The sequence below is a fragment of the Chenopodium quinoa genome, unplaced genomic scaffold (assembly GCF_001683475.1).
Source record: "Chenopodium quinoa cultivar QQ74 unplaced genomic scaffold, ASM168347v1, whole genome shotgun sequence".
Classification (NCBI taxonomy): domain Eukaryota; kingdom Viridiplantae; phylum Streptophyta; class Magnoliopsida; order Caryophyllales; family Amaranthaceae; genus Chenopodium; species Chenopodium quinoa.
The window spans coordinates 3,188,974-3,215,106 of record NW_018743212.1 but is presented as its reverse complement, the minus strand read 5'-3'; the positions used below and the strand labels follow the sequence as shown (position 1 = coordinate 3,215,106).

The 26,133-nt window shown below is 35.2% G+C and overlaps 2 protein-coding genes and 1 pseudogene across 2 annotated transcripts; 1 reads left to right on the top strand and 2 right to left on the bottom strand.

Annotated features, from left to right (window-relative positions):
• Positions 1-425: 425 nt before the first annotated feature.
• On the bottom strand, positions 426-14,988 carry LOC110734447 (annotated as a pseudogene).
• A 3,953-nt stretch (positions 14,989-18,941) lies between these two features.
• LOC110734446 lies at positions 18,942-19,588 on the top strand. Its single transcript, XM_021914602.1, has 2 exons — positions 18,942-19,131; positions 19,272-19,588. Exons 1-2 carry the CDS (start codon positions 18,967-18,969, stop codon positions 19,572-19,574), a joined length of 468 nt encoding a protein of 155 aa, XP_021770294.1. The 5' UTR covers positions 18,942-18,966; the 3' UTR covers positions 19,575-19,588.
• A 491-nt stretch (positions 19,589-20,079) lies between these two features.
• LOC110734627 lies at positions 20,080-24,526 on the bottom strand. Its single transcript, XM_021914785.1, has 4 exons — positions 24,061-24,526; positions 21,619-23,813; positions 20,226-21,524; positions 20,080-20,135 (listed from the first exon to the last, which is right to left on the bottom strand). Exons 1-4 carry the CDS (start codon positions 24,083-24,085, stop codon positions 20,085-20,087), a joined length of 3,570 nt encoding a protein of 1,189 aa, XP_021770477.1. The 5' UTR covers positions 24,086-24,526; the 3' UTR covers positions 20,080-20,084.
• Positions 24,527-26,133: the final 1,607 nt, after the last annotated feature.

Below are 26,133 nucleotides of genomic sequence, written 5' to 3'. Positions count from 1 at the left end.
TCAAATAATATAATTGACATACAACTAGTATATATAGGAAAAGCAAATCTATCCTACTTGCCCTGCAAGCAAACTAAATAATAAGCCCTAATAATTAATTAATGAACCAAGAGAACCCACTAATTAATTAACACAACTTTGGAAGCCCAAGGCCCCATAACTACTATGAAGAAAATAATAAAAACATTATTAAAAACTCACTTGTAAAACCCCTACTTTAAGAGTAAGGTAAAACCAAGAGAGTACCTAAATAAAGCAATAAAAATAGTTATAAGAAAGGGGACTCAATTCACATCACTGACTGCCTGCATGATTACTCAAGCCTCCTGTTTCAAGCATCTTGTTGATATTTCTTTATCGAACTTTCTTTTTCTGCATTCTAATTCTGGTTAGGATTTTCAAGAAAAATAAAAAAGCGATGGAAATATAAGTAAAGTAAAAGGTATATTAGATATTGAAATGAAATCTCCAAATACATCAGCTTTGCACTAAAATCTGTCAAAATTTTAATCCTGCTACATATTTACAACCCTGCTTTTCAATAATGAAATGAAATACTTCTGTTTCGATAATTCAGTAAGCACGTATAGTTACTAATACAACATGTGCACGGATGACTTGCGTACAAAGGTGAAAAAAAACGTCACAAAATAGGTGTAGGCAAGTCTTTCCTTGCCACTTCCTTGTTGGCATCGTCTCGATGGGAAAATTAGTACCGGTTTTCTCTTCTTGTGTGTTTCTGAACATTGAGTAGATTATATCTTCAGGGTTTCATAATCTTTTTGCAACTTTTACAGAGAATTAACTATTCTGATTCTTGGTCTCAAAGTAAAATGTTCTAGAAACTCCCTCAGAAAAAACACCAAGCATTTCTGTCTTTCGTCACATTCAGCTCATCCTGAAGGGCCTGGTTTATATAAACCATGAATAAGCATCTGCAACAACATTCACTCCTTTCCTCTGCCCCATCATTTATTGTTATGTGCTGACCCCTGTCGCTAACTATTCTTTTTCACGAAAGAATGCACTTATAGTTCCAAACTTTCAATGATCAGCTGGGAGGTGATTGGAAATAAGGATGCTGCAGAGCATCATCCACAGTCAGTCGATCATCCTGTACACATAACACGAGAATAAAACATCTATAAAACACAAAGCAGAAGTTAAACCATCCAACCTAGTCGCAGAAACGTGCGTCAATGCTGCCTTTTATGCACTCTTTTTAGTTACTAGCATCAAAATATTCTCACAACCCATTATAGCCATTAGCCAACAAGCTCAATTCCATCCAAAGCTGATTTGGTTACTAAACATAGGTATTTTACTTCGTATAAGAATGGAAAAGAGATTTTTTGACATTTTGAAGATGAAAAATGAAGCATTATTTGGAGAGAATGGACATTAATATATTTGTTAGAAAATGGTTGTCCACAAAGTCAAGTGAGATCCCCAGCAGTTGAGCAGATGAAAACCACTTCACCAGATAATAATTAGGAAAAAAAATAAAAAAATAAAATATACAGAAACTTTACCGGATCCCAACGTAAAAGCTGTCGTACTAGACGCATGGCCCAGACATTTGGAAACCTGATAACAATGTGAATTAGGTTCAAGAGTATCTATAACCTGACCAGTATGATGTAATTTCAACCAAATAATTAAGAGTAATGGTAACTAACCCTATATTAAGAGGGTCTCTACTTTTTATAAGATTCGAGAAGAATTCTTCAGAACATTTCCATGAAGCTGGTGAAGCTTTAGCCTGCAGATATACATTTAGTATATTAACCAGCACATTTGAATGAATTGGAATACAGTCAACCACATAGAATAGTATTAACAGTAAAGCAAATAGTTCTGTTTCTGTAGATCATGTTATCTCTATATGCCAAGCACAAGCACTGCCTTCTTTTTTCCCCTTCTAGAGGACCAGCCCTAGAGAGCTCTTTTGTGGGGGAAAGGGGGTGAGGGGCTCAATTCACAGGAAGACCAAATAACTTAAAGGCTGGGAAAGCAAACCCGGCAGGGTGACAATGAATCCCACCCAATATCTAAGTTGGGAAAATGAGAGCCAAACACCCAACATTATGGTTGGGACTTTGGAGATGGCAGGTGGAAGCACAATCACTGATTGTGATAATCACAACCACTATGTGAGTGCAAGTAGTCACACAAAAATAAATCAAGACCTACCCAAATTATGATATGAAGTAAAACATTAAATAATTAGTGGATCAAATAAAATCAATTAAAAAGCAGGGGCAATCTGGTTTAAACTCGGAGTAAACAGGCATTTAATACGTGACATGACTATCTTGATCAATACAGAATAAGGGAAAGTTGGAATAAAGTTCAAGGTTAACCTAAAACAGATTCTACATATAAGATATTCACCTGGTCTTGTGGACCCTTGCCAGGATGACGTGTACTGGAATGGCCAGGGACTAATATGCACATTTCCATGAAGGACCTAAGCCTGACCAAAGTGAGAAAAAAAGTAGCATCTTATCAGCAATAAAAGCCTTAGTTTCTCAATAGTACTGTCATGTACATGATTATTCATTTAACAACATATTAGCATCATTCAACACCATGAGTCCATAAGCCATATTTGTGTAGCTACATCTCAATTGAGGAGATAGATACTGAAGCAGAATTTCAAATGCTTCATTGCCAGCGATCATTCAACTAAGGCAAAGATGTCATAGTAGTAAGATGCTCAAACTACAATTTCAAATTTAAACCCCAGTTTATCAAGTGTATGTTAAAACAATCTTTGACATCATAATGATAAGTTGATTAACACAGTAGCATGCAGCATTTCAATAAGAAAAGAAAATTCTCAGAATTTCCATGAGCAACAGCTGACCACAGAAGATATAACTATCTCCTGCATAAATTATTCACATTTGAAAATATTTTAGTTTTTCACTGAGCAAAACACCCATAAAGCATCTGACACAGTTATAGGTGAGCAAGAAAAAGGCAAACATCTTTTTAAGCAAGGCTAGCAGGACAACAGGAACTCCTTCCATGGGACAACATGAACTCCTTCCATGCAATAATGCTAAAGATTCGTCACTTCAATCACTTGTAGTGTCAACAGCAAAGAATCAATTCAGTGAAGTAGGTAGATTATTTATGAACATACAACATTACGACAGATCTCACCTATAAGCAAGCTCCTTCAAGTCTTCATTCCAACCTTCAAGAAGCTTATCTAGAAGGGCATGGGATAAAGAGCTAATCTGGAAAACATCTGTTGATCCCAATACCATCTCCAAGAATACAACTCCAACACTCCACATATCATACCTACCAAAAAAAGGAACTTAGAACAGATGTATCTGGAAAACAAGGCATTTTTATGTGCTTCATTATTGGGTTGTTCCAATATTGAGTGTTGTAGCTAACATAAAGACATGGACATTTAAGTATAAATAAATAAATAAATAAAAATGCTTCATGAAATTAAACTTTTCAGCTAATTGGAATTGCATACTTGAGAGTTCTGCTTGTAGGTCCCTGAAACCAACTTGTATTCAATAAAGCTTCCGGGGAGTGTACTCAAATGTCTGTTCAGCTCTGTAATTATAAAAAAAAAAAAAAAAAATAAATAAATAAATAAAAAAAAGGGAAATTATGTAACCCATAACAGTAGAAACTACAATAGAACAGTATATTTCTGACTACAAATTCTCAGTCATAAAAACCTTCAAATATAGGATTGATAGAATATGGATGAAAATAATACTTTATTTTAATTTCCCTCTTTGAAGATAATACATAGTTCAACACTTTTAATCATTGTTTGAAATGACAGATCATAATTAGACTTGTGTCTTCTTTCTGTCTTTCTCCTTTCGCAATGACTAGTGATTGAGGGATCAAAAACAATATAATAATAATTACAGCAGAATCAGATAGAGGACAAATGAAGATTTGCAGTCCACATGTGATATAAATGCAGTCAGCAAGGATAGAACCTGCCTCTGAGATAACTGAAAAATATATATATATCAAATTCATATTAAAGCAACTCAAATGATGTAGTAATATGTTTTCATATGAACATCTTAACAGCCCTATCTGGATTCTGGAAATCTGTATCATATTTCCTATATGCTCTAGCTCTAGCAACCTTTTTTTTTCCCTTTTGGTTTAAGAGGTTTCATAAAGGGCAGAAATGTAAACAATATCTAATCGCAGGTCTTGGGGACCATCCTCTAAAGACTACCAATTAAACTTAGTAGCACCAACAAAAACAACTATATTTAGGCTGAGAAACAGATTTTATCTAGTCTCAAAGAAATCTTAATATGATCCTAACTAGGAAGGGGAGAAAGCATAAACAGAATTACATATAACCTATGAGCTTTAACACTTCATCACATCATACATGATCTGATAACAGTATGAATAAACCAGACATGAACTGTAGCTGTGAACAACAATTCTGATTACAATAAATGAAAGACATCTAAAGGAAATGCAAAGGTCTCAAGTTTGGAAAGTACCTAGATGGGCCTTTAAATCCATATAAACGCCTCATGGTGAAGTCATCGATTGCACTACCGAAGTCAATAATACGCCTGACAGACCAACATTCACCAAAGGCGGCACAATTGAGGAAATATTGGAGTCTAAAATATCCACTTTCATGTATAGAAACCATTAATAAAATTAAATTTAAAAAAAAAAAAAATACTGTGAAAGGAGTGAATACATTTTTCCTGCAACTTTTAGATCTCCAATTGATTTTCCCTTAACACATTCCCCTGTATCCTGATCTTCAACGCATATTACCATGTTCTCTGTAGAAACAAATTCTCAAATCATTATCCAAGAACCAGGAATCCAATTTAAATTTAAGAGTCAAAATTAATTGTATGGTCAGAAATCAAAAGGAGATACCCAATGTGTGAGCGAAAATTTTGATATGCAAGGTTGCTTTCTCTTGATCCACTATTAAATTTTAACAAACTAATGAAATATGGAAGCAATAGAAGATTTTAGAGGAAAGACCCACAATATAAGTTTTTAAAAAAATAATTATATATATACAAGGTACCAAAAAAAGGAAACAATTCTCACAGTGCATCAATTTGAAAATAGAAAGAAATAACAGGAAAAATAAAGAGAGGCCAGTCATATAATTCCAACATTAAATCTTCTTGATTTCACCCTGTATTCCCTTCTCTGAACTTACTAATTTGATTGAAACCAGACAATAAAACTTATGAGCCCTGGTAATCCACGATTATGAGATATAGCTTTGACAAGGATGATTGATTAGTGACCGATCACATAGTTTACTCATAAGGTCCATAGGAAGAGATCCATAAAAGATACAGCAAGTTTTCTTCCGTATTATTGCAGGGATAACCCACCTGAATAGAACCTTAAGCACATGAAGGAAAAAAAAAACAACCTACATACAATTCGTGAGACCCTAACATGCCACAATTATCTCTTAAATGATTGATAGCCTATAAACAACTATTAATATGTTTTACAAATCCTTCTAATTTTCTTATTATTTAATTAAGCAGAAATAACATGAAGGAGATTATGCATCACCATTTCAGGATGAATAGTAACAGACAGGGTATCAAGATCCTCACCAGGTTTAATATCTCTGTGGGTAATATTACGATCATGACAAGACTTAAGTGCCACCAACTGAGACAAAGAAAATAAATTATCTCAGGAAATCCAAGTAAGAACTCAAATGCACGTAACAATAACAAGCATACAGAAGTTAAAATATTTTTTTAAAAAAAAAATAATAAATAAATAAAAGAAAAGAAAGAAAAAAACAAAAAAAAAAAAGAACTTGGTAAGGTTCTAGTCCTAAGATCCAAAATAAATAAATAATAAAGGAGTTCTACAAATGTACGGAGCTATATTGAAACATGGAACTCCAATTGCTGGGACGGACTCACATATTGGCCAAGACAAGCATTCTGAATATATAAGACAACTTTCTAGCATAAGCATGCTCCTATTCATTCTTCATTTAAGATTTAACATTAAAAACACAAGTCATAAGTTGCACCTGAACAAGATAACTGAATAAAACAACTCAAATAACAACGTTGCATTTAAAACCTTTACAAGCACGCACCAATTGCTTGATAACACTGCGCATTTCCTCATGTCCTGCTTTTGTTGTCTTAAGCCAATGCCACCATTTTGACGGGCGCAATACCTGAGCATGTCCAGCTCTTTCTGATGGGATTTCATCGACATCTCCAGTTGTGTACATAAGCTTTGACAAAGAAATGCCTTCATGCCTAAAAACAAGCCATATTTCATTAGAACGAGACTCGAAAGATTCCACATATCTTGCAATATGATCAAGGCCTTCTTCATAAACCACTGTCCAAGTTCCATTTCCATGCATAAACCTATCTCCAGGATTCTCAAAGTCCTCATTCTCCTGAATAACAATTCTATGATTTTCATCTGTTCCAAAAGGACCATAAAAATTGGCTCCAAGTTTTCTAAATAATAAGCTTGACATTGTAGATGGTAGAAACCCTCCAAGAGATGTTGAAGCATTTAAGAATATTTCACCAAAATACTTCTCCCGCAACCCACTTAGGTAAACAGAAGATCCTCTCTCCACCTGTTCATAATAAAAAGAAACTAAATACTTGCTTTTAAGTTGATAAATCTCCGCATCTTTTAAATGACGCGACTACACAGCACTAATCAAAATGATAGCTGACAATTCATTTAAGGTACATGAGTAACATGACGATAACCCTTTGCTTAACTCAAATGCACACATAATATAGGCTTCCACACAAAAAGCAAAATTATATTCCCTAAACACAAACAAATGTACTTTAATGCAGCTTACCAGGCATATCGCATAGAAGAAATTTTTTCAATGAATGACAACAGAAAATAACAGCATGACTAATAAGCTGAAGTCAAAAGAGCAGAATGATAATGGTAACTTAGCAACATGCAGGAAAATTGACCACCAAATGGAGGATATAGAAATAAATCACAAGTACTCACTACTCAGACCTACCATTATGCGCTTCAAAATGAACAAGTTATTATCAGAGGACCCACTAGGACAATCATAACGTGATGAGGAGTTTTCTGAATTTTCATTGCATGACTCCATATTAAGATGGTGTCTGGAAAAAGTTCTGTTATTCTGATTCCAATTCCGGGCATTTTCTCCTTGAGAACAATTCCACTGAAAAGCCAACCAAACCTCACCATATGCTCCCTGGCCAAACCTTTTCCTTAGGATATACCTATTCATTGAAAAATAAAATATAGTTTAATGCCATGTGAGGAAGAACCAGAGATCAGCATCATGAACTCATAATTAGAAAAACAGGAACAATAAAAAGAAAATTGAAGAAGAAAAAACTAGTAAACCTTCTTCGTCTTTGATTTCATTTTCAAAATCTGTAAGCTTAAAGGAAAATTTAAAACAGGCCTCAAAAATCAAAAGATACATAGATTCCTAAATACTATAGTACTGCAAAGAGTTGGGGCAAAGAAAATAGAGTTTATACCTCATTTCAGGTTTAGCTTCCTCAAATGACCCAAAACTAGATTCAGCATGCTGAAAAGGGATTGATTCAAGCAGGGAAAGGAAACTGGAAAGATCTTCAGGATATCGGCTATCATCATTACTACCATCAGAGATCATCCCAGAATGAAAGCAAAAGTCATTCTCCACATTTAGCTTCGCAGATTCTCCTAATTCCAAAGGTAAACAGTCTTATAGTCATACTTCGCATACTGTCACACTGTAAAACTTGAAAAAGACACTACAATCCGTAGCTGAAAATAATAACTACTTGATTGAATGTAAAAGGGATGAACTTTCCACACCAATCACCATTTTTCCGTCCTACCTTAATAATGATAAAAGAAAAAAATATTGAGAGGAAAGAGAGCACATTTTGTTCAATAAAAAGATATATATTATACAAACTCAAAACCAGGGGACAGCTCCACTCACCACAGGTATGATCAAGGCGCCCAGGGAGAGCATGAGGGATGTCATAAAGATCTTCAGATATTTCATCCTCTGGATGACTAAAAGTATCCTCCTCATATTCCTTAAGATTCTCATACAAATAGTAACAGCCAAAATTACCTTGCTTGTTTTGCACCTGAAGCAAAAATGACTATCAAAACTTTACAAGAAAATTTTGGCCCATAGACATGGTCAAATGGGAACCCAGCATAACTTAATACTAAAAATTTTAATGGCCTCTATTAATTTAATGACATAAAGAACGGGCTTCAGAAAAAAAAAAACTAAAACAAATACTTAATAAAGCACATAGCCAAATATGCTTTTATCTTTCTGGGGAACGGTAGAATTAAAAGGATTACTTGGTACCTAGAACATTAATGCATACAGGCTATGGCATTAAGGTTTCTCCAAGTCAAAATCATAGTAGAAAAAGAGGTAGGTTCATCTTACCATTTATATCTCAGGACCAAATGAGAAATCTTTGCTGCCATCCCTACATCCTGAGATATAAATGTTAAGATGATCAGGATTATTGACTGTGTTATTGTTCTGTAAATTAGTCAAAGCATGTCTCTGGGGAAGATTTCTGGAATTCACCTATTAACAAATTATGTTATGTACTAATACAGTAAAATAGAAAGAAAATACAGTAAATATCAAGTTACATACATTCTAAACCTACTCATATGTACTTTGTACGCAATAAACTGAAAGGTAGCTAAGGGCAATGAAATTTTCAGTTTGCAATGAACAAGAGGTTATACGTATAATCATGGCACTAATGCGCAACATACAAAAGAAAACAAAGCACCAAAGTGCAGCAATTAAAGGGATTTATGAGCATAGTCAATTGTACTAATTCAAGTTTTTTCGAAAGGACCCGACAGGGACATCAGTTCAAGAGTAGTTAGCAAGAGTTTAGAAGGGAAATTATGACCAGAATGAGAAAGGAAAATTAGAAAAGGCAGAACTCACAACAGCAAAGTGATATACAAAGTCAGCATAAGCCCCCATAAGTCGAAGAAAATTTATACATTCCTTTTAGGATTATTAACTAAATGCCAAACAAATTCCCTTAGAATATGCACTCTTAAACCCCCTACTACTTTGTTCAAAATTTTTTTGGCTTTTATTACTTACCAATAACCTGTCAAACTTTGCCACGATAGGGTAAGCATGTTTCAGTTGAACAAGACTGATGGGAATTTCTGCAGCTAAAACATTGACAAAAGCAAAGAAGAATAATCATGTTACTTTCAGAGACAATGCATGGTAAAGACAATCAATGCTACAAATGGATCGATAAAAATGTTGGCCAAAGAAAGTGCAGCACAATGGACAATAAATGTAACCATGCAAAACCTATATTTAAAAATAATAAATAAATAAAACTGCTACAAATTGAACTTAAATGAAAGTTCCAGAACCAAGAAATGCAAGCCCAAACATTTCAACCGAGTTATTTCCAATTACAACAAGGCTGAAAAAATCTCCATGGATTCTCTATCTTTCAATCACACTACCACTACCATTTTCAAGATTAAATTCAAATTCCTTAATAAATAGCATACTTACCATTTATAGAGGTTTTAGATAAACTCATCAATCTTAATGGAACCACAGCAGTAGCCATATTATCTGCACTTCCTCGTTCAAAAGCTGTGCTTATTATGCAGTCAGCTAAAGAATCTGAACAAGCTGGAGAAACCTGTGATCCTAATAGGTCATCATTTTGCACTTCCCACAAAAGATCACAAACATCCTTTGAGTCCAACCCCTCAAAAACACCATCAGATGCAGCTACGAGATAGCTATCATTGTCATTCAGGAGTTGCCAATCTGTAATCTCTGGAGCAGCTATAACACCATACCTGCAACCAATGAAATAAAATACACGATCCTCTTAACAAATTTTTAGAAAAGTATTTAAAAATAAAATTAAAAAAAGCACGCTCGAACAAACCAAATAAACATTTTAATTATTGAACATTTAAAATAAACACACACTCAACCGAAACTGATCACAAGAAACTTCTGAATGTCACAGTGAAGTAGTGTGAACCCCCACCCCCCCACACACACACGGAGTACATCAAAGAGACAGGATTGTGCTACAGAGCACAGTTTTCTTTATTACCTTTTGAAAGGCACATCACCAATAGCCCTCGACACAGCAAGACGCCCATTAATTCGAGGAACTCCGCTCCACTCAATAACATAACCACCAGCATTTTCAACTCGGGACTTCTCATCATCCCTGTCTGGCCGATGATCACTAGTCAATTCTTTCACAACCAAAAGTTTCAGTCCCTTGGAAGCCACCATTTTACAGATTTCACAATCTTTAAATCGCAGTACAGCACCGTCACGTTGTTTCTGCCTATATATCCTTAAAGCAGTGGCTGCAATGATTCCAGCAAACTAGAACTTTAGCACAGGTCAATGCAAAACATAATAGCCTGCAAGCAGATTACCCCTTGCACGTAATATACAATCATAGACCAATGGGTTAAACGAGATAGTAATGTCTATCTCACTTCTGTGAACATCTCCAAAGAAAAAGGGTGCTCTCAGGAAAGATACTGTTACCTTTAGCATCAGCAGGGGGCTGATAATGCTCAGAGCACAAAAAAGCCTTCGAGTCTCCTAAATTTGCAACCAATATCTGACCATCTACGATCAAAACAATTGTGGCTGTAGAACCCGAATCAAGATGTAATCTGATGGCCTCCTTCACGGCTCAATTCAATGATTGTCAACCATAAACATAATCTAACGCTAGAAAGGCAACTCAACAGAAAAATACTTTGAAACTTGCCTTGGAAAAAGTGGTATCAATGTCAGCGATTGTTCTCAGCAATGCTTCCTTCAGTATTTCCAAATGAAATGATTCTCCAAAAATTTCTTGAGACATATGCCTAAAATCATATTACATTACAAACATTAACAACCTCACAAACACCTCCTTTTCTACTTTTTAAAAAAAATTACAAGTTTATAACCAACAATACCTACACGACCAAGATTTAAACCTACAAGCTACAACTATGTTCTTAGTACAGGCATAGATTTTTGCTACTATGTGTCTATATTAAAGCTAGGCAACACAATTTGCATCTATCAATATGTCAAAAGATTACCAACAAATCAAATGAGAAAAAGATGATACCCTCTCAATTCTTTATCAACTATTAATTTCAGAATTTAGTTTATATGGAGTATATTTCAATCACTAACTAGAAAAGAATACTCTTTCAACATTTTAATGATTTTTTTTTTTTTTTTTTTTTTTTTTTTTTTTTTTTTTTTTTTATTTTATGAAGGAATACTCTTTGAACATTCTAATTGTTCATCCAAGGTTAGTATTTTTCAGTTTGATCTTAAAGGTTATAAAACTGACAATTTTTTTAAAAAAATAAGCAAATAATTAAATAAAAAGGACTATAATTGTTCATTTTGAGGAATGTTGTTTGAGTATAAGCATACATGTAACTTCATATAAGGAAGAAAATAATTTTCCACTCATTTTTTTGCTAATGTGCATAGAATTCCAAGTTTCCCAAGAGCTACTTTTCCATGTGACATGGGAAATTGCTAATCAAGGAAGAAATTTGGCAAGTACAACTTCCAACATCCATGGAGAAATCTTTTATTTTTAAATAAAACATTTTCATACATTGGTAGGAATAATATACTACCTCCGTTAATTTTTAGTTGCAACAAAGGAATGTTTTTATGTCTCACAAATAATACCCCTTTGTTGCAACTAAAAATTTAACGGAGGTAGTAGTTTTCTTATAATTGCTTGCGAACCAACAAGGCAACAATCTATCTACAAAAACCGTTTCCATGAAAGTTCAACTTGCAGAAATAGACTTGTTGAATCCTGAGATAACCTTTTTTGTTGAGAACATAACTATAGTCGGCTGTTAATAGAAGACAATCATCTAAAATTATGTGGACCCCAATTGAAAGATCAAGAATCATAATATCCTTTATGTTTTAAGTCACACTTCAAATAGTGACAAACCTGGTCTAGCATAAGGGAGAATAAAAAAAAAACTCTCAAAACTTGACCCAAGTGCAAGGAACCTCAAAGGAAGAACAAGGCCTAAAAATCTATAGCATGCAGTATATTCCTAGCTAACTTCAAAGCACAATATTGTCTATATTATATTAGTAGGTACATGAAAATTGGCGGTGCTCATACATGTTATCCTCAAATTAGTCAAATGTGGCAATTGGCCATTCATCGTGAACAAAAAGATCCCAGAATATATTACAGAGGTAAAAGATGTAGGGGTGAGGGACATATAAAACAATAAATACATAAATAAAGAAGATTGTGAACAAGTCAACTTAATACCTTTGCTGATCATTAAAATGCAAAATCCATTCTCTATCCATAAAGAATTGAGAAGAAAATGTCACAACTTCCTTGTTTGTCAATCTTCCCATGGATTTCTTTAAAAAGGAAGGAAATGTTGCATCAAGAAGAAAATAAGTGTGCAGAATAAGATACTCCAAGAAAAGTTTTGAAGCCATATCACTAGCTTCAGAGCCATTATGTCCATCAAAAACTGCCACAATGCTCACATCCATCTCTGTAAATCCATTTGGACCTGCTCTAATATTAATGTAAATTAGAAATCCAAAGGTACTCATTATAAATCTGTACTCACAAAAATTCCAAACTAACTTGAATTCCAGAAGTCATCTATGCAGAGGGATAAAAAAAACCTAGGAGGAATCTTTTTTGTTTTTGTTTTTTTGACAAGGGGGGATGGGCCTAAACAAGTCCGTCCAAATAGAACGAAACAAAATGAAAATTACTTACACTAGGATGAATCATGTACACTAATTACTTAATTTAACAGTTGAAAAAGTTCCCAATGCTCAAAGACTCAAAGTACATAATACCAATTTTCAGACAGACAGATTAATTGATCACACTCCATATGATTGAGCACACCAAATTACAATAGTGCACCCTTCCTCTTTTTATGTTGATATAATGTAAAGAAATGGTTGTTAAGATTCCATCCAATAAATTCTTATTTTTTCAGTCTTCTTTCTCTGATTTCTCTCACAACCAGTTAATTTGATTGCATAATAATACCAAGGCATCCTTTTCTTTGCATATTGTATAGAGAGAGTGAGAGAGGAGAGAGGTATACAATGTGTAGAAAAATGAGAAAGGAAATCATCCCCATATCCTGTGGTTGTGTCAATGTCACAGTTTTAAGTCCTTCAGTAATTCCACCCTCCCAGGTCCAACCTTATCATTCATTCCATTTGAACATCTCATCTCTACATCAGTCACCAACACAAGCCACTAAAATGATTTATAGATTAAAGATGATCTCTACTAAAAATAGTTGAAGAAGACAAGAGCTTAAATCACTAAAACCAAAATGAACTGGCACCCCAACATAACAGATTAAAAAAAATATCCTACAACATAGCTTGTAAATCAGTAAAGGAACCAAAACTAATACAGAAACATGCACGAGATTGTAATGAACATTTAACAGCCCCTGCCCACCCTGAAAAAAATTAATATAAGAACATATGAGAGGATGATACTTATGAGCATCCTTATACCAAATGGCCTAAAGCTGTATAAGTGAATTTTTCGAAAATCGGGATTTTTTAAATGTCTTATTGTATACACTAAACCAATCTTATCCTGGGAGTTGTGTAGCATGACTTTTGCCAACAATCCACCCTTCACCTCAATTGTTCACTAATTCATACAACTATGCAATTCCCATTTTTCTATTACCCCATTTCAAATGAGACAAACAACATCATGATGGAAACATAATACACAAGCAATAATCACATAACCAACATAACAATAAGAATCAATACCCAGCTAAATCAAAGAAAATTACTACAAAATGAAAATCAAATCCAGAAAATGAAACAAAACAAAACCTTACGAACCCGGAAACGGAATTCGAACATCGAGGGCACATAAAATACGATCCTCCATCGAACTCCGGCGACCTTGAAAAGCGGCGACATGGCACTTGGAGCTCCCCGGCTGAAATTGGTGATGGGAGAGCTTCCAGCTAGGGCATTTTGGGGATTTGAATACCGCCGGAGCTCCTCCTTCCTTGTATACCGTCAAACATGTCGATGATTCAGCTGATAAACAAGTGATTACAAGCAAGAATAAGCTTAACCCCAATACATGGATTTCTAGGGTTTTATCCATTTTAGCTAAATCAAGCTTTTTGATGTAATTTTTGACGCGAAAATCTAGGGTTTTCCGCCATGGATGAATTCTTAGATATCAGAATTTTAGAATCTCGATTTTGTATAGAGATTGGGAAGAAGAGGTGGAAGATGTCAAATGTGAATTCTGTGAGTTTGAGCACAGAGGAAAATTACGCCAAATAAAATTAAATTTTAGGGTATTTATAGTTTTTACAGCCTTTGGTTTTTTTTTTTTTTTTTACAAGCTGTGAATTCCATTAAATGAGGTCAATTTTCCGCCAAAGTAATTAAGCTTTGAGGAAAGGACCTAACGATACAAGTTCATTACAACCCCTAGCGTCCCAACGAGCTACATTGTGCGCTAAAGTATTACCCGCACGCTGGACATAAAATAAAGAGAAAGAACGCACGCTGGACATGAAATAAAGAGAAAGAACTAAAAAAAGAACTAAAAAATATAGGAGAGAAACCCACTGCCTTTGATCTGATTGCACCTAGTCACCCACCACCTTCTCAGCATCACTCTCAAGATGCACATGAGTAAAGTCCAACCTTTTCGCAAGGGATAAACCGAATCGGCAAGCAGTAGCTTTAGCTATATGAACACCCCAGCCAGCACCTTCCTCACACACAACAACAGCAAGTAAGGCACCCTGCTCGCTCCTGATCACCACCCCCAACCCAGTTGCAACACCTATATGAGCATCGCAATTAATCTTAACAACCCTTGCAACCGGACAACTCCACGAGCCTACTGATCTACCAACCTGAGGAGCAGCCCTGTTGATTACTTTAGCTGCGTAATCATTACTTTCCCTCACAAAATTGACCCATCCTTTCGCCACCTTCACAGCATTAAACGAATTTTGCTAAAAAATAACCATGTTCCTGCAATGCCACGTAGCCCACGCGAGGGCAGCCATGGTAACAAGCTCTGCCTTCGCCACATTCTTTGATAGCCAAAGCAACCATTCACCAAAACTGCGAGAAGGAGCGAGGTTGAGGTGAACCAGAAAGGGGCTAGTATGTAGCCAGATCTCTTTCATTGCAGTACAATCAAACATAGCGTGCATTGTAGTTTCTTCTTGAGCATTGCATATAGAGCATGACTTCTCCGGAGTAATACGACGGAAGAAGAGATGCTCTTTTACAGCCAAAAAACCCTTACAAGCTCTCCATAAAAAATGCTTCAACTCAGTAGGCATACCATAGACAAAACCAAACGCCAAACCTCATACATATCCAAACTTTGCTCGAAACTCGGATCCCTTTTGCACAACCAATAGCCGATATTACATTATATGCGCCATCTTTTGGTGACCACCAGTACATCCTATCGGGGGGAGCAGTTTGAAGACAAGGGAATGGTAAGGATTTTTGCAATATTATCCTCATTGAAGGTATTACGCGGAACATTCATATCCCACGCATAGCAATAATTGCGATCAATCAAATCACTTACCCTCAAAGACATATCCCTAGTGGGAGTGGGAGATGGAACAATAGCCGAAGAATTTCCAGGCAGCTAGGCATCGCACCACACATTTATTGAGCTCCCGGTCCCAACACACCACTTTAGCCCCTCCAGAAGCAACCCCTTTGATTCCCACATACTCCTCCAAGCGTAGCTTGGGTCATAACCCCAGCTAAACAGATAATGTTTTTAATTACAATCTTCATTTTTTTAAGTTACAGACTTTCGTTTTTCACGGTAATACATAAGTTTAACAGATAATGTTTTTAATTACGATGAATAAAATTGTTTTAAAAATATAAACTAAAAGCATTAATTTAAATCATACGAAGTACATTATTTTACTGTTAATCAACAAATACACTCAAAATAAATTGTGTGAATTGTGTGAAAATTAACATTATGCAGCTATAATACAGAAAAAATATAAAGGTAAAAACTATCTATACCAAGTTATAATTTTTACAAGGTATGGAGTATTTAGTATCCCATAATATAATTGTATTTCTAATACTAATATTACAAATATACACATACCCATATCAATCTCTATGATAAGTATATATTATGTAGTTGATCAAAGTTTTGTATTGTTATTCATGTCTGTAGTAAAATTCGACTTGTGTGAATTGACAGTACCTTTGTTACTCTTGAGTAACCTCGTTTATATGTGGTCAACTGTTGGAGTAATGCAACCGGAAAGGTTTTATCTCAAATTTAAACGGGTTGGTTCGTCCGATCGATCTAGCGAGAGTAACTCCTTGGTTGAAAACTCATTGTTGTACAACTATCCGCTACATGGTCGTGTACCTTGTATTACATGATCGTGTGATATACAAGGCCGTGTACCTTACTTTACACGGTCATGTGGCTTTGCATACGAACTCATCTACACGGTCGTGTATCTTTTTCTACACGATCGTGTGCGTCAAGTATTATTTGAAGTGGCTATCAGTTGGGCTTAATTGGGCACAACGTAAACCGATAGGTGGTTTGGATTTATTTTATTTCCTTGTATTGGAACATTGTAAATATAAACGAGAGTCTCTTCGATGATACGACGTTTGAAAAACCCTAAACACATAAATACAAACCTATCTTTTGAGATCTGAACAGTTCTTGAGTAATTCCACTCTTCGGGTTCGGGTACATGAATTACGAGGAGAGTTGTGTTAACATCGGGGGGTGTGCGTCATCAGAAAACCTGTACCGGTGGTGGCATATTTCGCTTCTAATGCAGTAGATTCTGTTCTGCGGTACAACTGTATAATTGAGATCATCTATTAAGTATTTTTCCCTTTCATCTTCTTTATTTTGTTATTGGAATCAACAGGTATTTTACCGACATCTACTACCTTATTTATAATCTTACACATGCATTGTTAATAACCACAAATGAATATCTCATAATATCAACTAAAGTATGGTGTGTCACTGGGTGACATATAAATTTTGAGATATTTAAAGAATAGGTGCAGTATGTTTTGCTTGATCAGGTTAAAGTCAAGCACATAATAAAGGTCTTGTGGTTATTTTATCAACAAAAATCACTATATAGAGATGATGTCATGATAAGCATTTTTCCCCTTGTGACACTTAAGTCAAAATATAAGTTTTAAGATAAAAATAGACCAATGATTTCATTATCATAGGTGTTTATACTTGGAGCACCGAAATGATTGTGAGAGGTTTAATCCCTTGCACTATTGGAACAGGTGTTTGGTTAGCTCATGTACAGACTCAACCAAGACCAATATTCAAAATTATGGTTTCCCATATAATTTAACAACATATGAAAAACTACTTAAGGGCATGCTTGGATTGGAGATAATAAATTAAGGAAATGATAAAAGTCAAACTAGAAATAACATATGTAACTGGAGGTATTATGGAAGGAGATAATGTGTTTACGTAAACTGAAATAAAATGGCTATAACATGAGAAAAAAAAAAAAAAAGAGATGGAGGAATCATTACCCTCCTAATGAGTATAATAGTTACTCACCATTCCCCTGATGTAACTATTATTACCCCCAAATGAGGATAAAAGTTCCCTTTCTCTTTACTTTTCATAATAATGTCATTATATATAATTTCCTAACAATCATTGAATCACACCATCATTCTCTCATTTTTCCTTGTATGTTCACAATTATTTTTCTTAAGTTTTTTTTACCACGGTAATACATCACTCTCAATCAAAGCATGCCCTAAAAGTAGAATATCGTAGTAGATTGATAATATTTGATTATGACCTTAATGTGACAAATTTAAGACTTGTGAAGAAACACTCTTGGGGGTGTGAGGGTGTGACTACTTGAATAAATCACATTGACACACTAGAGTCTAAGAAAACGGTTTGCGTGAGATCGGACTCATCGTGAGTCCAATCTACCTGACATTAATAATCTAATATCTGACATTAATAATCTAATATTAGACATTAATAATCTAATATTTAACATGAGAAATTTAATATCTGACATTAATAATCTAATATCTGATATTAATAATCTAATATCTGATATTAATAATCCAATAATTTAATGTCAGATATTAGATTATTAATGTCAGATGTATTGAACTCACCGTGAGTCCGACTCATCAATACGGGTCATTCATGATAATCACACGTTCTAATTTCACTTGTTCTATTTGATGAGTTTTTTCAGATCAAAGTTTCTGGAGTATAATATACTAAAGTAATCCTCAAAATCATTTTTAGATTACACCTGTCAATACTATAAAAACTTTTTTAATACGAAAAAAAAAAAAAAAAAACACATTGGAATTTCTTAGGGAAATTTGCCCAAAATAACACGAACTTTGGCCGGTTCGCCAATAATAACACCACCTTTGAGTTATTCCAAAATAACACCAACTTTGGGGGGTGTCTTCCAAAAATGGTACAAAAAAAATGGTAACCGGATTTAGGAGGTAATATTGCTGACGTGTGTTATGTCTTTGCCAGGTTGTGCGTTGCTTCCCCTTAACCATCCAACGTGTTCTTTCTTCTTCTTTATAACCGTTAGAAAAAAATGCCAAGCCCTTTATTCTTCCTTCTTCTTCATTCTCTGTTGTTCCTCTCTCAGTAGTCGTTGCTCCATCTTCTTCCTCTGTTTCTTTGTTTTCCTCTCTCTTAATTTGTTGCTCCTTCTTCATCTTCAAGTTCTTTGTTTTCCTCTGCTCTTCATCTCTCTTTAATCGTTCGTGTTGTATCAATTTTAGTGCTCTTAAAAAATTAATCAATGGCTACAAGAAGGTCAATTTCGAACCAATCATGTTCATCCTCTAGCATAAAAAGGATGGGTAATTCGAAAATTCGTTGCAATTGTGGGAATGAAGCTTTGATTAAAACTGTGAGAAAAGGCCCTAATTTGGGGATGAAGTTCTACGGCTGCCCTATGTGGCCAGTAAGTTGTGATTGATTGTCCTATGTTTATTGCATCTTTTTTTGTTTATTGCATCTTTTTTTGTTTATTGTAATTTGGGGATATGTAATTGTAATTACCCTAATTTGGTGTTGTTTATTGTTCATATTTACTGGATGCAGGACACTCAATGTGATTTTTTCAAGTGGGTGAATGAGCAGGCTGAGATGGAAGATTATGAAGTGAAGTTGTTGGAAAAGGAAACCGTAATTGGTGAGTTACAGGTTGAACAAAAAATCGCACATGAGAAAATAAAGAAATTGCAATTAAAGAAAGGAAAATTGGAGGAAGACATCATAGGGTTGAAGAATGAAATAGTTGTAATGAAGATTGATTTAATGAAGTGTGGTAGGAATGAAAAAACGTTGTACTTAGCATTGTTGTTTTCTTGGTTGTTGTTTGGTGTTGTAATCTTCCTTTATTGATTAAGGAAGAAATGAGGATGTATGTTGAATGTTTTATGTGGAAATAAAAAGCAATCAGTGTAATTGATTAATGGATGCTTAATTGAATGTTTAATGAGTAATGTTTGCTGTTGTATTTTGTACTTAATTGATTTTCATCATAATTGCAATAGCAGTGTACAATTGACATACCAGAGCTAGATCAAAAGACCACAAATTTCCCAAATTATTTGCACAAAATGAAAAACAAACAAAACCAGAGCAATGTTAAAAGACCACAAATTATTTGCACAAATTGAAAAACACAACCACAGCAATATCAAAAGACAAAGGCAGAACTGTTATAATGCCTGCAAATGTTTCAATAATGCATGCAACTGTTTCCAAAATACCTGCAACTGTTTCCAATACTTAATTACATAAGATCTCTAACATTGTTTAACAACTAAATTGTTTGACAAATTACACACTTAGACCAAAAGCATACTTAGTAAGTACAAAAGAAATGGGGCACATAAGATCTTCACTTGATCACTGCTGCATCTGGGAGATAGATCTTGTGTTTGGTCTGGTACTTGGTGCCTGCCACACAAATTACAAAGTTATTGGCTTATTTTCCAAAAAAAAAAACAAAGCAAACACAAAAATGAAAGGGGGAGTACTAATTCTTACTGTAACAATTGGGCTTCCATCATCAGCAAACATTATCCCAATTCCTGATGGTTGTGCTCTTCCCCTTCCCCTTCCTCTTCCCCTACTTGTAGTTGTAGACCCTCTACCAGCCGAGCTTCTTCCTCTGGTGCTGCTTTGACTGACACTTCTAGCACCTTGACCTCCAAGTATCATTCTTCCACCCCTGCCTAGTTGAGTTGGCTGTGCAGTAGCAGTATGGTGGGCAAATTGTGTTGCAGGAGTTGAAGATGATGCAGTCTGTGTCAGGGTGGGTGTTGGGGTTGCTTGTGTAGATGGGGCATGTGAGGTTACATCAGTAGATGGGGCAGTCTTTCTTGGTCTTCCCTTGGGTCTTTTGGGTGCTGGTTCATCAGGGACAACAGAATCCTTGTCTTTGCAGCCTCTCTTGTTATGACCCTTCTTCTTGCATATGCTACAAGTCATTTCTACTCCTGCCCTACTCAATGACCCTGGCTTCTTAGGATTCTCAAGAGGGTGCTTAATTCTGTTCTTTCTTGGCCTACCAGGACCTATCTTGATAGGAGGGGGGTCCAAATTGCATGGACATCTTGGCCAATACCTCTCACCTTCACATGGAGGTATACAACCACTGTAGGCCTTCTTATAAGTCTCAACTTTGTAACATTCATCAACAAATACCTCAGGTTCTTGGTTCACAAAATAAATGCAAGCTATGGCATGACAGCAAGGAATGCCTACCATATTCCATTTTCTACAACTACAAGTTCTAGCAACTAAATCTACATTCAACTGATCCAAATAATACCTAACATTAAACTGACTCACAGAAGAAGGCAAGACTTCACAATCAGCAGCTTTCTCTTTCTCCTTTTCTAACCTAGCTTGTATCCTAGGGCATAGCAAAGAGGTCCATTTTTCCATCTCATGTCTTTTTTTTACTAACCTCTGCATCAATGCAACTCTAATTTCCTCTAACATGTAAATTATGTGTTTAGTCCTAGCATTAATGATATAAGCATTAAATGTTTCAGCCATATTGTTAGTAATGGCCTCAGATTTGATGTCTTCCTGTAAGAATGCCCTACAGAAGAACTGAGGATTGTACCTTGTTATTGCAAGGGCAGCCTCTTCATCAATCTGTCTCAACTCATCCATTGCTTCATTGAAATCAGCCTGGTTATAGGCCTTTGCTATCTTCCAAAACAAAAGCTTCATCTCATCTCCCTTGTAGGTTCTGTGCCAGAGGGCAAAAATATGCCTTGCACAGTGCCTATGTTCAGCCTTAGGAAGAACAACACTTACAGCATGTAAGATAGCCTGTGTACCAAAAAAAAAGAACCAGTTAATGTCAATCATCATCAATCATCATCATTAAATGAGATAACATATTACACAAATTAATGACTTATACCTGATGCTCATCTGAAATAATAGCTATCCCTTCTCCTTGTCCAAGATCTAGGCAATTCTTTAAGTGGTTAAAGAACCATTCCCAAGACAGATTGTTCTCCCCTTCCACAACAGCCCAACAAATGGGGAACATCTGTTCATTGGGATCCCTGGAAACAGCAGTTAATATCTGACCCCCAAGAAATGTCTTCAAAAATGCAGCATCCACACTTATCACTCTCCTACACCCTGCTGTCCACCCTTGCTTAACTCCATCAAAGCAAGTGAACATCCTACTAAACATTGGGGTAGAACTCTGAGGTTGTGGAGCAACTACCAAGTCCAACACTGTTTCAAGACTTGCTTCCTTCAATGCCTTCAAGTACCTCTCCACCTTCATATAATGCTCTTTCATAGAGCCATGTAACATCTTGTGTGCATGGTATTTTACTTTGTAAGCAAAATCTCTACTGACAATCATTCTGTAAGACCTCCTTACAGTGTCTACAATCTCCTTAGCTGGCCAATGTGGCCTAGCTTTGAACACATCAAGCAACTGCCTAGCCACCCAACTGGACTTCAACTGCCTGTTACTATTCATGTTCCTATGGCATGTGTGATTTCCAACTACTCTCTTCACTAGCCAAGTTGCATCTCTAGAATGCACAGAAAAATATAAATAAAATGGACATTCACCAACACATTTCACTCCCAACCTTTGTCTGTTTTTCCAGCTCACACTATACTTTAGATCTCTACCCTGTAATACAGCATACTTAGTGACAGCATCCTTAATGTCACTGGCATTAGCAAACCTCTGACCAACCTTCCAATGAAACTTACTGAAATCAGTTTCATGGCTCACTAACTCTCCCTTTTTCCCTTCTAATTCATCACTACTACCAGGTGGTGTATCAATGTCATTATCTTCATCACAGTCACTTAGGTTTACATCCCTTGCAACCTCTTCATGAACTGAGTTCTCCCTCTCTTCATCAACTTCAAACTCCCTCTCCTCATCAACTGCCTTTTCCTTCTCCTTCTCCTTACAAACTTTTTCTTGCAATCCCTTCACTATCTCAAGTAACTTTGTATTAACCCTCTTTACTCTATCCCTTGCTTCAATAATCTCATCATCAATGTCATCAGATTCATCTTCAAAGAAATCAGTTTGTTCTAGATCTTCACCTTCACCTTCTAGATCTATGTCAGATAGACTAAAATCACCTTCCTTCTCTTTCTCTATGCTCTCATCTACCTCAAACTGAAAATCATCTTCATCATCATCTTCAAACTCCCCACCCTCACAAAACTTCTGATACTCATGATCATATAATGGATCACTGTCATCACTAGACTCATCATCAGCAACTAATTCATTCCATTTCAAAGGGCTCTCTGGTCTGTCATCCTCCCACTCAAATTCATCATTGAAATCTGTGTTAACATCAGGCAACTCACCAGTAGAAACAAACTCTAAGGATGGGAATTGAGAAAGATGAAGAGACTGGTTTTGAGTGAAGGGTTGAGTTTCTGAAGTGATTTTCAAGGGGGGTTGAGTCTGTTTTTTTGTTTTTTTTTGGGGAAGGTCAGATGCTTTTTCTGGTAAAGTTATAGATGCTTTTTTGGGTGATGTGGTAGATGCTTTTATAGGTGAAGTGGAAGCATCTTCTTCAGTCAATGAGGGTTTCACCACCTGTGTTTGTGGTCCCTTCCTTGTGGTCAATTTTTTTCTTTTGTTCAGTTTGGGTGGGGGTTTCTCAAGTACCTTGCCTGTTGTTTTGGATATGGTAACTTTGGGGTCAGCATTCAACAAAGTACTTTTCTGACTTGTGTTGCCCACATCAACTTCCACAACTTCAGGATTTGAACCTTCTCCCACTTCTCTCTCAAACTGAACTGCATACACAACAATACTCCTATTTACAACAGCTAACTTACCCATCTCTAACACCTCAGCATCCCCTTGAATTACTCTCAAACCTTTCTCAATATTTAACCCAGGCATTTGGTAAAACAAAGCATCCACATGAGCAAGCCCACACTTACTACCATAATCCCTTAAGTCCCAGTAACAAAGTTCATCTGGGTCAACATCAAAGTTAATATAACTCCCACCCTTATACACCATTTCACCATTACGAACATGCTTAAATTGACCCCCATACCAGAATCGAACAGTCACATTATCAAAAACATGAGTATTTGCAGCAGACCCTAGAATTAAACAACTCAATTAGACTACAAACAAACACTCAAGTAATTAACCCTAATTCAGCAATTAACAAGAAAATTTATCGAGTGAACAACATAATTCACCATACAAATCAACCTAATTATTAAACCTACTTTAACAATTACCAGCATAATTAAACATACGAACATCCATATTCAAATTAGAACACATAAAATCCACCCAACAATCATAATTCAAACAAAACAAAGAAATTAAAAAAACACGAACCTTTCTTCTTCGTCTTTCTGGGCATTTTGGGAACCAAAGATCGCAACTTTTTCACTCTTCTCTTCACTTCACTTCAATGCAATTTTCTTTGGGAGCAGTAGAATTTCGGAATTGAGTTCTGATTATTTCAAAGGGAAATGACGAAATGAGGAATTGAATATGCTCTGAGATCCTCTGATAAAATGGTTCGAAGACGAAGAAAGAGAGTGAAATATGGAGGGAAATGAATTAAAGAGGGAGACAGGAGTTAGGTGTGCAAAATTTAATTACACGTTGGATGGTTAAGGGGAAGCAACGCACAACCTGGCAAAGACATAACACACGTCAGCAATATTACCTCCTAAATCCGGTTACCATTTTTTTTGTACCATTTTTGGAAGACACCCCCCAAAGTTGGTGTTATTTTGGAATAACTCAAAGGTGGTGTTATTATTGGCGAACCGGCCAAAGTTCGTGTTATTTTGGGCAAATTTCCCAATTTCTTATTGCAACTTTTTTTTTTAAGCAAAAAAATAGAATATTGGAGTAATAATTTATTTTTCGGAATTTTGTGTGATATGTCAAACCAAAACCCTTGCTAACCCCATAATGTTCTTCAATGGAGAGCAAAATAGGATTTAATCAATTACTATATTTGCTTCCAAAAATCTCCAAACACAGTCCCCTCAAAACCCTAATTTCTCTTCTCAACAAAGAAATTCGATTATCTAGTTCAAACGCTGAAAATTGACAAAATGGTTCATCAAACATTTCCTTCAAATTCTTCGTCTTCTCCCTGAAATTTGGATTTGGGATTCAATAATTAACGACGGTGGATATCGACGACGAAAGGGCGGAGTATGAGGGCAAAAAATGGAGCGTAGGATGCATTGAGAAGCTGATAAAACTCAAAGGCCTCATTTACAACCTTCCAAGGGTATTTTTCTTTTGCTCAATTTTTGGCTTTCTGTGGAACTATTATTATTTTTACCGGAAAATAAGTTGAACTAAACATTACTTTAGTCCAAAACCCCATAATTAATGGTATGACATGAATTGAGTAGATGACTCGATTGGTTATGGTTTTATAGAAATGTGACATCCTAGTATACGTGAGTACGTGACCATTGTTTTTGGGAGTTGCCTACGGAGTACTTGCGTTTGTGTGCCATTTGTTGTAGCATTTGTCCTTGCCTTTTTACAATGTTGATTATAGTAATTATATGATGGTTGGTGTGAAAATTCTATGGTAGTCATTAAAAATAAGGAGGAGAAATAATCAATATAGTGTTGAAATTGGTCATAATTTCTTACTCTTTAGCAACGATAAGTGTGCTAGGAAAATTTTGCAATAGTTACATAATTTTTGTAGCTATAAAATGTTTAAGGTCAATATAAAATGGATGAGATTATTTTTTAAAAATCGTGTTATTTTCTTGACCAACTTTTGTAAGGGGGTTTTTTTTTTATGAAATGTGTAAAGTAAAATAAGATAGAGGGTACATTAATTATTTATTATCGTCCAATCCTAAATAACTGCACATTTTTTTTTTTTTTAACATTTTACTCTATTTCTATATTAACTTACACGTTTATTTGTTAGCTATTATTTGAAAATAAATTTTATACTATTAATTATTGTTGTAATACACCTCTAAGCATATATTTTCAAAATACAATGTTTTTTTTTTTATAAATTTAATAAGATAATCTATATAACTAATACTAAAATAGAAACCCTTGACATTATTCCCTTCTTAAATTGTACACATGTCATGCTCTCATAAAAAATATTCCCGCCTAAATGTATTGATTACACCATTTTAATAATTTTTTTTTTCTTTTTGTGCTAAATCCTTCCATCTATTCATTCCCCCCAACTAAAACCCTTATTGCTTTTCTTCTTCCTCAATTATGTAGTTTTGTTGCCTCTTTCTTATTTCAATATTTAACTTTTTTTTTTTTTTTTGAATGTGTGCAGTTATTGATTATTTTGTCTTATAATTTTGATTAATATTCAATGTGATACAAAGTATTTCAATTAATTGTGTGTTTTTTGTTAAATCGTACATTGTACGGGAGCTAAACTAGTTA

Bases quoted from the DNA above. Each gene is read 5' to 3' on its own strand.
- LOC110734627 (XM_021914785.1), bottom strand. From the start codon at position 24,085: ATGCCCAGAAAGACGAAGAAGAAAG. The intron at 21,525-21,618 runs GTATAAGTCATT...TTTGGTACACAG, and splicing joins TTATTTCAGATGAGCATCAG to GCTATCTTACATGCTGTAAG. The intron at 20,136-20,225 runs GTAAGAATTAGT...TTTGTGTGGCAG, and splicing joins ATGGAAGCCCAATTGTTACA to GCACCAAGTACCAGACCAAA.
- LOC110734446 (XM_021914602.1), top strand. From the start codon at position 18,967: ATGGCTACAAGAAGGTCAATTTCGAACCAATCATGTTCATCCTCTAGC. The intron at 19,132-19,271 runs GTAAGTTGTGAT...TACTGGATGCAG, and splicing joins ACGGCTGCCCTATGTGGCCA to GACACTCAATGTGATTTTTT.